Here is a 15648-nt window from a genome sequence, read left to right on the forward strand (position 1 = left end):
GGAGCACCAGCATATGTGAAGCAAATACTAACAGAACTAAAGAGGGAAATAGACTGCAATGCATTCATTGTAGGAGACTTCAACACACCACTCACCCCAAAGGATAGATCCACCGGGCAGAAAATAAGTAAAGACACACAGGCACTGAACAACACACTAGAACAGATGGACCTAATAGACATCTATAGAATTCTACATCCAAAAGCAACAGGATATACATTCTTCTCAAGTGCACATGGAACATTCTCCAGAATAGACCACATACTAGCTCACAAAAAGAGCCGCAGTAAATTCCAAAATATTGAAATTCTACCAACCAATTTTTCAGACCACAAAGGTATGAAAGTAGAAATAAATTCTACAAAGAAAACAAAAAGGCTCACAAACACATGGAGGCTTAACAACATGCTACTAAATAATCAATGGATCAATGAACAAATCAAAATAGAGATCAAGGAATATATAAAAACAAATGACAACAACAACACTAAGCCCCAACTTCTGTGGGATGCAGCGAAAGCAGTCTTAAGAGGAAAGTATATAGCGATCCAGGCACACTTGAAGAAGGAAGAACAATCCCAAATGAATAGTCTAACATCACAATTATCGAAACTGGAAAAAGAAGAACAAATGAGGCCTAAAGTCAGCAGAAGGAGGGACATAATAAAGATTAGAGAAGAAATAAACAAAATTGAGAAGAATAAAACAATAGCAAAAATCAATGAAACCAAGAGCTGGTTCTTTGAGAAAATAAACAAAATAGATAAGCCTCTAGCCAAACTTATTAAGAGAAAAAGAGAGTCAACACAAATCAACATAATCAGAAATGAGAATGGAAAAATCACAACAAACTCCACAGAAATACAAAGAATTATTAAAGACTACTATGAAAACCTATATGCCAAAAAGCTGGAAAACCTAGAAGAAATGGACAACTTCCTAGAAAAATACAACCTCCCAAGACTGACCAAGGAAGAAACACAAAAGTTAAACAAACCAATTACAAGCAAAGAAATTGAAACAGTAATCAAAAAACTACCCAAGAACAAAACCCCGGGGCCGGACAGATTTACCTCGGAATTTTATCAGACACACAGAGAAGACATAATACCCATTCTCCTTAAAGTGTTCCAAAAAATAGAAGAAGAGGGAATACTCCCAAATGCATTCTATGAGGCCAACATCACCCTAATACCAAAACCAGGCAAAGACCCCACCAAAAAAGAAAATTACAGACCAATATCCCTGATGAATGTAGATGAAAAAATACTCAATAAAATATTAGCAAACAGAATTCAACAGTATATCAAAAGGATCATACACCATGACCAAGTGGGGTTCATCCCAGGGATCCAAAGATGGTACAACATTCGAAAATCCATCAACATCATCCACCACATCAACAAAAAGAAAGACAAAAACCACATGATCATCTCCATAGATGCTGAAAAAGCATTTGACAAAATTCAACATCCATTCATGATAAAAACTCTCAGCAAAATGGGAACAGAGGGCAAGTACCTCAACATAATAAAGGCCATATATGATAAACCCACAGCCAGCATTATACTGAACAGCGAGAAGCTGAAAGCATTTCCTCTGAGATCAGGAACCAGACAGGGATGCCCACTCTCCCCTCTGTTATTTAACATAGTACTGGAGGTCCTAGCCACGGCAATCAGACAAAACAAAGAAATACAAGGAATCCAGATTGGTAAAGAAGAAGTTAAACTGTCACTATTTGCAGATGATATGATACTGTACATAAAAAACCCTAAAGACTGCACTCCAAAACTACTAGAACTGATATATGAGAATACAGCAAAGTTGCAGGATACAAAACTAACACACAGAAATCTGTAGCTTTCCTATACACTAACACTGAATCAATAGAAAGAGAAATCAGGAAAACAATTCCATTCACCATTGCATCAAAAAGAATAAAATACCTAGGAATAAACCTAACCAAAGAAGTGAAAGACTTATACTCTGAAAACTACAAGTCACTCTTAAGAGAAATTAAAGGGGACACTAATAAATGGAAACTCATCCCATGCTCATGGCTAGGAAGAATTAATATCGTCAAAATGGCCATCCTGCCCAAAGCAGTATACAGATTTGATGCAATCCCTCTCAAATTACCAGCAACATTCTTCAATGAATTGGAACAAATAATTCAAAAATTCATATGGAAACACCAAAGACCCCGAATAGCCAAAGCAATCCTGAAAAAGAAGAATAAAGTAGGGGGGATCCCACTCCCCACTTCAAGCTCTACTACAAAGCCATAGTAATCAAGACAATTTGGTACTGGCACAAGAACAGAGCCACAGACCAGTGGAACAGATTAGGGACCCCAGAAATTAACCCAAACATATATGGTCAATTAATATTTGATAAAGGATCCATGGACATACAATGGCAAAATGACAGTCTCTTCAACAGATGGTGCTGGCAAAACTGGACAGCTACATGTAGGAGAATGAAACTGGACCATTGTCTAACCCCATATACAAAGGTAAACTCAAAATGGATGAAAGACCTGAATGTAAGTCATGAAACCATTAAACTCTTGGAAAATAACATAGGCAAAAACCTCTTAGACATAAACATGAGTGATCTCTTCTTGAACATATCTCCCCGGGCAAGGAAAACAACAGCAAAAATGAGCAAGTGGGACTACATTAAGTTGAAAAGCTTCTGTACAGCGAAAGACACCATCAATAGAACAAAAAGGAACCCTACAGTATCGGAGAATATATTTGAAAATGACAGATCCGATAAAGGCTTGACGTCCAGAGCTCACACGCCTCAACAAACAAAAAACAAAAAACAAAAAACAAATAACCCAATTAAAAAATGGGCAGAGGAACTGAACAGAAAGTTCTCCAAAAAAGAAATACAGATGGCCAAGAGACACATGAAAAGATGCTCCACATCGCTAATTATCAGAGAAATGCAAATTAAAACTACAATGAGGTATCACCTCACACCAGTAAGGATAGCTGCCATCCAAAAGACAAACAACAACAAATGTTGGCGAGGCTGTGGAGAAAGGGGAACCCTCCTACACTGCTGGTGGGAACGTAAATTAGTTCAACCATTGTGGAAAGCAGTATGGAGGTGCATCAAAATGCTCAAAACAGACCTACCATTTGACCCAGGAATTCCTCTCCTAGGAATTTATCCTAAGAACGCAGCAATCAAGTTTGAGAAAGACAGATGCACCCCTATGTTTATCGCAGCACTATTTACAATAGCCAAGAATTGGAAGCAACCTAAATGTCCATCGGTAGATGAATGGATAAAGAAGATGTGGTACATATACACAATGGAATACTACTCAGCCATAAGAAGTGGAAAAATCCAACCATTTGCAGCAACATGGATGGAGCTGGAGAGTATTATGCTCAGTGAAATAAGCCAAGCAGAGAAAGAGAAATACCAAATGATTTCACTCATCTGAGGAGTACAGGAACAAAGGAAAAACTGAAGGAACAAAACAGCAGTGGAATTACAGAACCCAAAAATGGACTAACAGGTACCAAAGGGAAAGGAACTGGGGAGGATCCGTGGGCAGGGAGGGATAAGGGTGGGGAAGAAGAAGGGGGGTATTAAGATTAGCATGCATGGGGGGGAGGGAGAAAGGGAAGGGTGGGCTGCACAACACAGAGAGGACAAGTAGTGACTCTACAACATTTTGCTAAGCTGATGGACAGTAACCGTAATGTGGTTGTTAGGGGGGACCTGATATAGGGGAGAGCATAGTAAACATAGTATTCTTCATGTAAGTGTAGATTAAAAATTAAAAAAAAAAAAAAAAAAAGAAAGAAAGAAAGAAAGAAAAGGGGGATTACTCCTTAACAGGATAAAACTATTGGTAAATCAAGGATCAACACATGCTTTAAATATCCTTAATGTTGATCACTTAAAGGGTGTCAGATGATCAGCTATGGAGGTACTCTTTTCTGATAATATTCCTTCCTCTTAATTAAAAAAAAAAAAAAAAAAAAAAAAGGAGTTACTGTGTGCTGACCTCCAATGAGTTCTGCACAGTGGTATAGAGGGCATGTCAAAGTGTGGGCAAAGGGTCTGTTTGTTTCTATGCAGAAGATCAAGGCCTAGCTTGGATACCCAGAAAATGAACTAAGATACGATATGAGGAGGAGCTTCCGGCATCAGCACTCTCTGGAGGACTTGTGCCGGGGGATGATCATCAAAAAGCCTCCACAGGGATCCGGATGATGCTGCGGTTGTGGCTGCATCCAGCCCACCGTCTCCTGGACTTGCCATAGGAATGAGGAGGGAGATGTGTAGGCTGGCATGTGCATACAGTGAGACAACGAATTTGACCGGATCTGTACTGTTGGAACTCAACCAGGAGTTGGGAGGGGTGCAAGTTGTAGCACTCCAAAATCTCATGACTATAGACTATCTATGGTTAAAAGAACATATGGGATGTGAACAGATCCCAGAAATGGGCTGCTTTAATTTGTCTGATGGTTCAAGTACAGTTGGACAATATCCATCATATCATAGATAAATTTTCACAAATGCCTAGGGTGCCTAAATGGTTTTCTTGGCTTCACTGGAGATGGATGGTAATTATAGATTTGCTTTGTTTATGTCACCGTATTCCTATTATGTTAATATGTGTGTGCAAATTAGTTAGTAGTTTAAAACCTATACATACTTAAGGTACTATACAAGAAGATATGTCAAAGAAATAATCAATCCTCCCATGTTTCCTTCATATGCTACATCTATAGCTTTTCTTCTTCCTTCCTAATTACAACCCTTAAATAGAATTCGTGCCTCATATCAAATTTTTCCGAGTATCATCATTCCTCCAGGTGGTAAAGATACCTGGAGAGAAGTGCTGGGCATAGAAGCCAAAGGGCATAAATCTGCAAAGAAGTAAAAAGCTAACCTTTGCAAACAATATGGCTTCTCTCTCACTTACCAACTTTACATTTCCCTGTATGGCCCCGGAAGATGACTGGTTAGCCAGAGACGGGTAAGATTCCTCAAGGGAGGAACAACCTAAGACAGGCACAGTCGCAGGGGGGCCATCAGGTGAGAATTTGGGGATCAACAGAGGTGAGGCTCAGAACCTCACCCCCCCTGCTTTGAGAGAAATCTTCTGCATCCGTGGATGTCTTGCTGCCCTTGTCTAGCCTGGATTAATAGTCCATAGGCACACACCTTATCATCTGATCATCTACATTTGCCTTCTTACAGCACTAAACTATGTTTTCTACCTTTATCTTGCATCTACCTACCACTTCAGCGTTTTATTAAAAATAAAAATAATAATAATAATAGGAGAAATGTGGGATCAACATATAAATCAAGTACAAAAATCAAACGAATATTCATATTTGACCTGATTGTTTATAGGTCATAATGCGTGATCAAAACCGAAAGTTTCTGTGATGAATGCCCTTGTACTGTTCACCATGTAAGAATTTATTCACTATGTAAGAATTCGTTCACCATGTAAGAACTTGTTCGTTATGCTTCAGAAGATTGGAGACTGATGAGAATTAGGCTTGAGATGGATTAATGATTGGACATTGAGCGTTGACCCCCCATACTGAATTTTATTGTTGTTAACAACCATTTGATCAATAAATATGAGAGATGCCCTCTCAAAAAAAAACAAAACAAAACAAACAAACAAAAACTGTATCTTACTATGTACACTACACATTTGCACGAAAAAGTAAAAGGTTATATATATATATATAAAAAAAAAAATGATAGCAAGTTCATAGTGCAGGGGAAAAAAACAAAGGGAAAAATTAGAAAGGATTTCTAGTACTCATACTGGCTCCTAATCCAAGCCAAACACCAGGTCTGGCAACAGTTGACGGACTCAGTTCCTCCATATTCTGAAGAGTTTACAAGTTTGGGTCTATGGCATTGCCTGGGGCAAGGTGTTAGAAATGTACCCAAGTCCATCTGGCTTAAAATGTTTCTGTCCTGCTCAACAGTGGGATGCAACAATACAGCCTTCCAAACACTAGTGCTTTTTTTCCCGATTTATGGCTGCTACTTCTCAGTTCCTTAAGCTTTCCTCTTCCCTTCCCCAGTACAACAGAGTAATAGTATTTTATGTAGGCTTTACCCAAACTCAGAGCCTAATTCTGCATCCTCCTCTCTTCCCAATGTTTTCTACCTCCGGTTTCCCAGGTTTGAAATACTATTTATATGCTACTGATTCCTAAGTCAACATTTGTACTCTGACTTCTCAGCTGATCTCCCAGACTCATATAGGTTAATCTAGTACCTCCATTTGGATATCTGATGAACATCTCAGGGCTATTATGTCCAAATGGACCTACTGACCTTACTTTGCACTCAAATCTATCATTCCTACATTCTTCCCTCAGTAAATGGAAGAACGTTCTTCCAGAGACTCATTCCACAATTTAAGGAGTTACTCTAAATTTCTTCCTTATCCAAATAAATCAGCAAGTCTACCTCCAAAATACATCTAGAATCCCATTCACTTTCCTCCTTCCAATTCCATTACTGGCATGTCATCTCAACCAGCCATCATTTCTTGTCCAGACATCTACAAAAGCCTGGTTTCCCAACTCTCACCCATGCCTTTCTTCAAGCTGAACTCTTCACAGGAAGAGTAATACTTAAAATGTATACCACATCATGTTACATCCTTGCTTAAAGACCTTTCAGGTACTGTCAATAGAGTAAAATCTCAATTTATTATCACGACAAAGGCCCTGCGGGGTTGTCCCAGGCTGGCCTCATACCAAATGCCCTCTCTGACCATGCTCCAGCCACAGTGATATCCTTCAATGCATCCAACACAAGTTCTGTCCCACCTCCTAGCCTTTCTACCCACTTCTCCCTCATTTGCAATGCCCTTCCCCAACTCTTTATGCCTGACACTTCATCTCATTCCACAGGTCTCAGCTCAAGTATCATCTCAAGAGAAGCCTTCTTTGCTTACCAGGTAAAGTAAGCTACTAGCCTTCTTCCTCCAAATTATATCCCCTATATTATCCTATTTCTTTCCTTTAAAACATTCACCATATTCTCACAATATTCTCATTTACCTATTCAGCATGTTTTCCCTAAAACCACAGGCTCCTCAAAGGACATAACCTTGCTTGTATTATTACTGCTGAATCTCTAGCCTAGCAGAGTGCCCATTGGTATGCTCTCAAAAATATTTTTTGATAGAATGAATTTGATCCTGAATTATGTAAGAAATATTCTTGGTCTTTCTGTTTTTCTTTTCCCTTTAAAGAAATAACTTAAGCCCATATGTAAGTAATTACTTTTAGGAAGTATTCTAAAATCAAAAGCATCCTGAAAGCCAACAAATTTTACCTATACTTTCCCTTGGAATTTTTGATACTAACTTTAGAGAAAGCTTATTCAAAATTCAAATATGCGGATTCCAAGAAACAAGCTACCCTAAGCCATTAAGCCATTACCTTACTCTTTGATTCCTATCCTGAACTCTGCAATCTGACCAGATTTCACATGCCAAATGAAGCACTTTGAAATGAGAACAAGGAAACTATAATGCTTCACATTTCTCCATTATAAACTTGGTTTCCTGAAATCAGAGAGTAAGGCTTAAAATCTATCATCGTCTAGAAATGACCGTTCAGGTATGATGTAAGTTTCCATTTCCCTTTCCAATTCCTAAGAATCTCACATCCTATAATAGACTTTATTCATCTTGATCTCCTTTTCATCAATAAAATGTCAGTGCTAAAAGGCTATAACAACCAGGAAATAATTTTGAGCAATTTTGACTTTCCTACTGAGAACTATTCTGGCCTACTAGTCATGAGGGACAAAAAGCAGGGAAACTTCATAAAATCCTTCTCTTCACAGTGCCAGCTTGGAGTTGCTCCAGAAGCCAGCCTTTGGGGGTTCATATGTGTGGTATTCAGATCAGGGGAAGGCAAAATACACGAGGGCAAATGGAAAATGCTTACAGTGGTCTCTGCACTGACTTGTCCAAGTATGGCCTGAACCTTACCACACATTTATACATACCAAAAAGGGAAAAATGAAGCAATCAGGGAAGAATGAGTGGTGCACACTCACTGGAAACAAGGCTCCTTGGATACAGGAACTGAGATATCGGACAGTTGAGGGATTTAAGGAAAAAGGGGAAGAGGCTGGCTTTCAGCTACAAGGAAGCTATCACGAAGCAGGAATGTAAAAGTGATAAAATGAAGCAAAAATGCTTTGATATATTTGAGCAGAAAAACTTTTATACTACAATACCACATAAAAATTTTAAAAACATTTTATACATATACCCATATAAACATAAGCAAACTTATTTCACACTTTCAATTCTTCATAGCCTTTGCAAAGAGGGACCTAGAGTGGCTGTGTTATAAAGAAGCAGTGAAAGCACAAAGGCACTCATCCTTTTATAGTCAATCTGTCTATAAGGATAGTTCCCAGAAAGGAACCCCCAGTAACTGTTAAATTAATCATGTTACCAAAAGCCTCCTCTGAAATTACTCCTTGTATGTCCAGGAGGCATGCTGGCCCTTCCTAATCTGATCAGTGGGTACACTCCACAGGACGGGCCTGCTGATAAGCTACTAAGGGAGCTATACAAATTCTAGGAATTTAAAAAGAATGAGTAGTTTATATTATTTCTATCCATGTCACCTTTTTCTTAAGATTTCAACCGAAAACTACCAATATAGGGTGGCTTACCCATTTTTTTAACTTCTTCAGCAAAATATGGGTCACTTAAATCAACATCAGGAGGAAGTTCATCTTCACTGGTGTCTTCAACAAGAGCCTTAAAGTTGAAAAGTTGAATATAAAAATACATACAATTTATTAGAAGGACCATTGTGTGTGTGAGTGTGTGTGTGTATAGAGGAGAATCATATGACTTCTTTTTTTTTTTTATCTTTTAAATCAAGTAGTTTAATTTAAAATAAAACAATTCCCATCTGAGTCATCCTTTTATTTGCTCATCTAATATTTATGGAATACTTAATAAATTCAGGTACTATGTAGGGCTTTTGGGAGAAAAAAATTATCAGATACACGGTTTCTGTCTCCAAAAATCTCACTATCTTATTAAAAGAAGTTAGACACAAAAAACAAACATGTACATCAATAATAATTTAAGATAGGAAGTGCTAGAAGAGATAAAAATAAAATGATAAACACTCAAATGAGGAGCTTAGTTTTAAGTGGATAATCAGTGAAGAGAGGAAGCCTCACAAAATTGAGAAATGGCAGTGACTATCAATAGTTTTAAGTAGTGTACATGTGGGTTATATTTTAAATTATAATTTAAAACAATTTATTGCTAATTAAAGAAAATGATTTATTATGAAAATTCAAACATACAAAAGCGGTAAGGACAGCATAATGAACCACCTGTTCTCATCACCCAGTCTTGTTTTATCTATAATCCACCCCTGAAAACTCTTGAGCTATTTTTTTTTTGACTTTTTAAAACAAAATTTTTATTAAGGTATGATTGATATACACTCTTATGAAGGTTTCACATGAAAAAACAATATGGTTACTATATTTACCCATATTATCAAGTCTCTTGGGCTATTTTTAAAGCAAATTTGTTGGTTAAATTTTCCCTAATCCAATTTGAATAGACTGTTTACTAAATTAGTATATTTAAATTAAAAGATAAATACCATAAATAGAATAGACTAGCCCACCAAGTAAAGAATATTCATTTTGATATTAATATTCTAACAACAGCGTCTAAGAATTTTTTCATCAAATTATATTTTCAGCAGTAATATGATATTTCTAACAAAGATTATAGAACACCTATTTAACTCATCTAGTTTTTTTTAAACTACTATCTAGTGATTTTACTACTTATCTAGTCACATACTTCTTGCACTGTTTTTCGATCTAAACTAGCTGTACCAACTATGGCACATAAACACATTTTCATTTTTCCAGTAAATCTAATTAAAGTTACAGAGAGAAAAGGGAAAAATACTTTGAACTTGAAGAAAATTCTTGAAACTCTTCAACATACGGAGAACCTGTGGAGCTGGAAACTATCTGCTGGAATCAAGTCCCATACAGAGCATTGAGTCTAGAACAAACTGGGCACTCAACAATATTTTTTTTTTGGTATCATTAATCCACAATTACATGAGGAACATTATGTTTACTAGACTCCCCCCTTCACCAAGTCCCCCCCATCAGTGTAGTAAGATGCTGTAAAATCACTACTTGTTTTCTCTGTGTTGCACAGCCCTCCCTGTGCCCCTCCTCACATTATACATGCTAATCATAAGGCCCCTTTCTTCTCCCCACCCTTCTCCCTCCCTTCCCACCCATCCTCCCCAGTCCCTTTCCCTTTGGTAGCTGTTAGTCCTTTCTTGGGTTCTGTGATTCTGCTGCTGTTTTGTTTCTTCAGTTTTCCCTTTGTTCTTATATTCCATATGAGTGAAATCATTTGGTACTTGACTTTCGCTGCCTGGCTTATTTCACTGAGCATAATACCCTCTAGCTCCATCCATGTTGTTGGAAATGGTAGGATTTGTTTTCTTCTTATGGTTGAATAATATTCCATTGTGTATATGTACCATATCTTCTTTATCCATTCATCTACTGATGGACACTTAGGTTGCTTCCATATCTTGGCTATTGTAAATAGTGCTGCGATAGACATAGGGGTGCACCTGTCTTTTTCAAACTGGGCTGCTGCATTCTTAGCGTAAATTCCTAGAAGTGGAATTCCTGGGTCAAATGGTATTTCTATTTTGAGCTTTTTGAGGAACCTCCATACTGCTTTCCACAATGGTTGAACTAATTTACATTCCCACCAGCAGTGTAGGAGGGTTCCCCTTTCTCCACATCCTCGCCAACATGTGTTGTTGTCTTTTGGATTGTGGTGATCCTTACTGGTGTGAGGTGATATCTCACTGTGGTTTTAATTTGCATTTCTCTGACAACTAGCGATGTGGAGCATCTTTTCATGTGTCTGTTTGCCATCTGAATTTCTTCTTTGGAGAACTGTCTGTTCAGCTCCTTTGCCCATTTTTTAATTGGATTGTTCGCTTTTTGTTTGTTGAGGCGTGTGAGCTCTTTATATATTTTGGATGTCAACCCTTTATCGGATATGTCATTTATGAATATATTCTCCCATACTGTAGGATGCCTTTTTGTTCTATTGATGGTGTCCTTTGCTGTACAAAAGCTTTTTAGCTTGATATAGTCCCACTTGTTCATTTTTGCTTTTGTTTCCCTTGCCCGGGGAGATATGTTCATGAAGAAGTCACTCATGTTTATGTCCCAGAGATTTTTGTCTATGTTTTTTTCTAATAGTTTTATGGTTTCATGGCTTACATTCAGGTCTTTGATCCATTTCGAATTTACTTTTGTGTAGAAGGTTAGACAATGATCCAGTTTCATTCTCTTACATGTAGCTGTCCAGTTTTGCCAACACCAGCTGTTGAAGAGGCTGTCATTTCCCCATTGTATGTCCATGGCTTCTTTATCGTATATTAATTGACCATATATTTTTGGGTTAATGTCTAGAGACTCTATTCTGTTCTACTGGTCTGTGGCTCTGTTCTTGTGACAGTACCAAATTGTCTTGATTACTGTGGCTTTGTAGTAGAGCTTGAAGTTGGAGAGCAAGATCCCCCCCACTTTATACTTCCTTCTCAGGATTGCTTTGGCTATTTGGGGTCTTTGGTGGTTCCATATGAATTTTAGAACTATTTGTTCCAGTTCGTTGAAGAATACTGTTGGTAATTTGACAGGGATTGCATCAAATCTGTATATTGCTTTGGGCAGGATGGCCATTTTGATGATATCAATTCTTCCTAGCCAAGAGCATGGGATGAGTTTCCATTTGTTAGTGTCTTCTTTAATTTCTCTTAAGAATGTCTTGTAGTTTTCTGGGTATAGGTCTTTCACTTCCTTGGTTAGGTTTATTCCTAGGTATTTTATTCTTTTTGATGCAATAACAATGTTATTTTTTAATGGTACTGATAAGCTCAATGTACCCAGCAAATGAAAAGCAAGGAGAAGAGTTACTAAAGGTCTCAGAAATGAGTGACTACTTTATTAACCCCAAAACACCAACTTGTAAGTCTTCCAATAAACTGATGGTTTAATAACTTGTGGAATCATTCCATTTAAAACATACTTTACTGCCTACTTAATTTTAAAGGAAGTTCCAGGGGAGAAGAGACGTAGCATATCAACTCCTTACCTCATTTCCTCCCATTATTAGCCATTCCCACAAAAACAAACTAAAAAGGGAGTATAAAAACCACTCCACTGCATCTGCCAGCTTTGCAGCCCTCTCTCTTCACAGGCACTGAAAGTCACAGCTACACTAAAAGCACAGGCTACACAGTATAGACATAAACAATGCAGTGCAGTAGTAAGAACACTGGAGTTAAGTGATCTGGATTCCAGGCTCAGCTTGGCCATTAACGACTGGCTATACTCTGATGAATTAATTCTCTACAACTATAAAACATCAGGGTCTAATGGAAAAAATCATTTAAGATTCCTCACGTTGAAAATTCTGTGATCAGTAATGCCATCTTAAGGCAATGAAACTGTACTGCTAAAACGCTACATTTCATTGACAAGATAGAGTATTTTTAGTGGCAAAACTAAGTGGTCTCTGCTGTTACTAAGGATCTAACTCTGGAGAAGATGTTATCCCTGAATGATGGAAGTCAAATCAGATTTTTCACAGATAAATTAGCACAGAAGAAATATCCTATTATGGGTATTATGGATTTAATGACAATAGGATGTTAAAAGATCCATGTGAGAATATTAAAGAGAAAAATGCAGGCTGAGAAACAGAAATGTATAGAAGAAATTTCATTCATGTTAAAAACATCTGTAGGTATATTCCCTCAAATAAAAAATCTGTATGTACCTCTTGTCTTCAAAAACACAGAATAGAATCAAACTGTTTTATATCCAGACTAAACTATGTATTTTATTTAGTTAGCATAAAAATGTAAAATATTAAAGTATAGTAATTAAAGTGGCTCTGGACTTTTCCCAGGCTTTGTACATCATTAGGTAGCCTTGGGTTACCTCTCCTCTTTCTTAAAATTGCAATGATAACAAGGCCTACTCCAGTGACTGGCTATATTATGGATGCTAAGCACTTGGTACCTTCTGATACATAGTTGTTGTTCAATAAATATTTGGTCATAATTATTATTGATACCTTCTGTTTCTTTTTCAGTCTTTTTTTCTCTTTCTTCTTCTCTAAAAACTGTTCCCAAGGGGTCAGTTTATCCTTTCCTTCCAATTTGTTTTTGACCATCTCTTCTGCACTTTCTTTAAGACCTAAGGAAAAAAAAACATAGTTTAGCTTAAAATGTTCTATCTTCATTCACTTAAAAATGTAACTTCTTAAAAGAAAGGTAATTTACATATACTGAATAGAGTAACAGGATAGAATGCAACACTGAATTTTGTAATACTCCAGGATCAACTTACATCAAAGTGGTTTTTAACATAATTATCTCTACTTGCTTCTGTTGCCCAAGTGAAAGCCTGTATTTCCTGGCAACTGCAAGTGACTAACAAAACTGATGAGTATGGCAATCTGTGTTCAAATACCCCAGGAGGAAAGAATTCTTATAATCTCTTCTCAAGCACATCTGTGAGGTCACATCTTAAAGATAAAAAAAACCCACCAAGTTCAGATTCCACTTTGTGTGTCTTAACTCTTTCAATACTGTTATTTGCTCTTGTATTCATCTCTAAAGGTCTTTTATTCCTTGTATTCTCTAGTTCCTAATTCATGTTTCTAGGTGGCTTATGTAGTAACTGGAGTGGGGTGAGAAGGTGAAAGAAAAGCCCCAAGAATGATCTACTTGTCCATGAAGACATTCACTACTGCCAGTGTAAAGGAAATGTGACTACTCTGTTGTCCTCTTTGATAATAAAGATGTTTTATTTTATAGTATTTTTTGGAGGTCATGGTTGGATTTGGGAAGGAGGGTGGTAATGGAATGATTTGAAATGCCTTTTAAGAGAGACACTGTGAATTTCAATCATCTTCCCAGACACACACACACTAAATTCTAATAAAGTGAAAATAATCCTGAAGATATAATATTCCCTTTTTTCCTGATGAGTATCCTGAGATTAAAAATGTTCAGCAACTTGCCTGAGAACACACAGATAGGAAGCTACACAGCTGGAATTTGAACTCCTGGTTATTCTCTACACCATTACCAGATAAATCCAAAATGCTGGATTACCCAGGATAAACAAATGTATAAAATGAAGGAAGAAAACCTAAAGTTTTGGGCCTCAGGTTGTTCCTTATGTGCAAAATTAGTTTGGCGTAGATCAGAAGCATGGAACTCGCCCTCTGACATATACATACACCTTTTCTGCCTCAAAGAAAATATCTGGTAGAACTCCAAATACATAAAACAATTCCAAATAGTGCCCTGAGAGAGGCTTAAAGATGGTGGCGTGAGAGGTGAGACAGGCTTCCTTCTAAAACCGTATATAATATGAAAATATAATTAGTACAACTAATCCTGAGAGAACAACAGGAAAGAGGGCTGTGCCAGACTGCATACAACTGGAGAAAAGAGCAGACATCACGGAACAGGGTAATGTACCAAAGCTGAGGCCTTGCAGGACCCAAGCCCTTCACGCACCCCAGCTCAATGGTAGGAGGAAGAGAAACTGAGCAGGAAGGGAGTAGAGGCCTGGGACTGCTGAATACCTAACTCTGGAGATCTGCTCTGGGAGCACAAACCTACACTTCATGGTGCTTTCATGATACTCTCGTGATTACTGGGTTGGAAAGCTAAGACAGGCAGAATTCCTGGACGGACTGAGATTCCAGCTGCTTGTGGAAAGCAGGGATCCATATCCGGCTGCTCTGGGACAAAAGCTTATACCGGTGTGCTCGGCCCACTGGTTCAGGCAGTGGAGACAGGAATAGCAGTCAGGAAGCAAGAAACAGCTCTTTCCTCATCCCAGGCACTAATACCACTCCCCTGTGACCCCCGACATTGCTTTAGGGGCTGAGCAGCTCCAGAGAGCAGAGCTTCTGGACACTAGAGGGCGCCATATACAAATATGAAATGCCAAAGGAGCCTGGTACATTATAAAATTAATATAACCCCTGAGAAAGATGACATGGAGCTCATGACTCTTTCTGAAAGGGAGTTCAAAATAAAAATCATTAACATGCTAATGGAGGTACAGAAAGATATTCAAGAACTCAGGAATGAATTCCGGCTGGAGATCCAATCGTTGAAGAGCACAATGGAAGGTATTAAAAGCAGATTGGATATGGTGCAGGAGATGATAAATGAAATAGAAACTAGAGAAGAGGAATACAAAGAAGCTGAGGCACAGAGAGAAAACAGGATCTCTAAGAATGAAAGAATATTGAGAGAACTGTGTGACCAATACAAACGGAACAAACATTCGCATCACAGGGGTACCAGAAGAAGAAGAAGAAGAGAGAGAGAAAGGGATAGAAAGTATCTCTGAGGAGGTAATTGCTGAAAACTTCCCTAATCTGGGGGAGGAGATAGTCTTTCAGGCCATGGAGATCCACAGATCTCCCAACACAAGGGACCCAAGAAAGACAACACCAAGACATACAGTAATTAAAAT

The 15648-nt window shown here is 37.9% G+C and overlaps 1 protein-coding gene across 1 annotated transcript in view; it reads right to left on the bottom strand.

Moving 5' to 3' along the window:
- ESF1 (ESF1 nucleolar pre-rRNA processing protein homolog) overlaps positions 1–15648 on the bottom strand; it is a 93037-nt gene that overhangs the window by 19672 nt on the left and 57717 nt on the right. The window contains exons 10-11 of the mRNA XM_073236946.1: positions 13220–13341; positions 8725–8812 (exon numbers count right to left, since the gene is read on the bottom strand). Coding sequence (XP_073093047.1) covers positions 8725–8812; positions 13220–13341 — 210 coding nt within the window. The remainder of the gene's footprint in view (positions 1–8724; positions 8813–13219; positions 13342–15648) is intronic.

The sequence above is a fragment of the Manis javanica genome, chromosome 5 (assembly GCF_040802235.1).
Source record: "Manis javanica isolate MJ-LG chromosome 5, MJ_LKY, whole genome shotgun sequence".
NCBI classification, from domain to species: domain Eukaryota; kingdom Metazoa; phylum Chordata; class Mammalia; order Pholidota; family Manidae; genus Manis; species Manis javanica.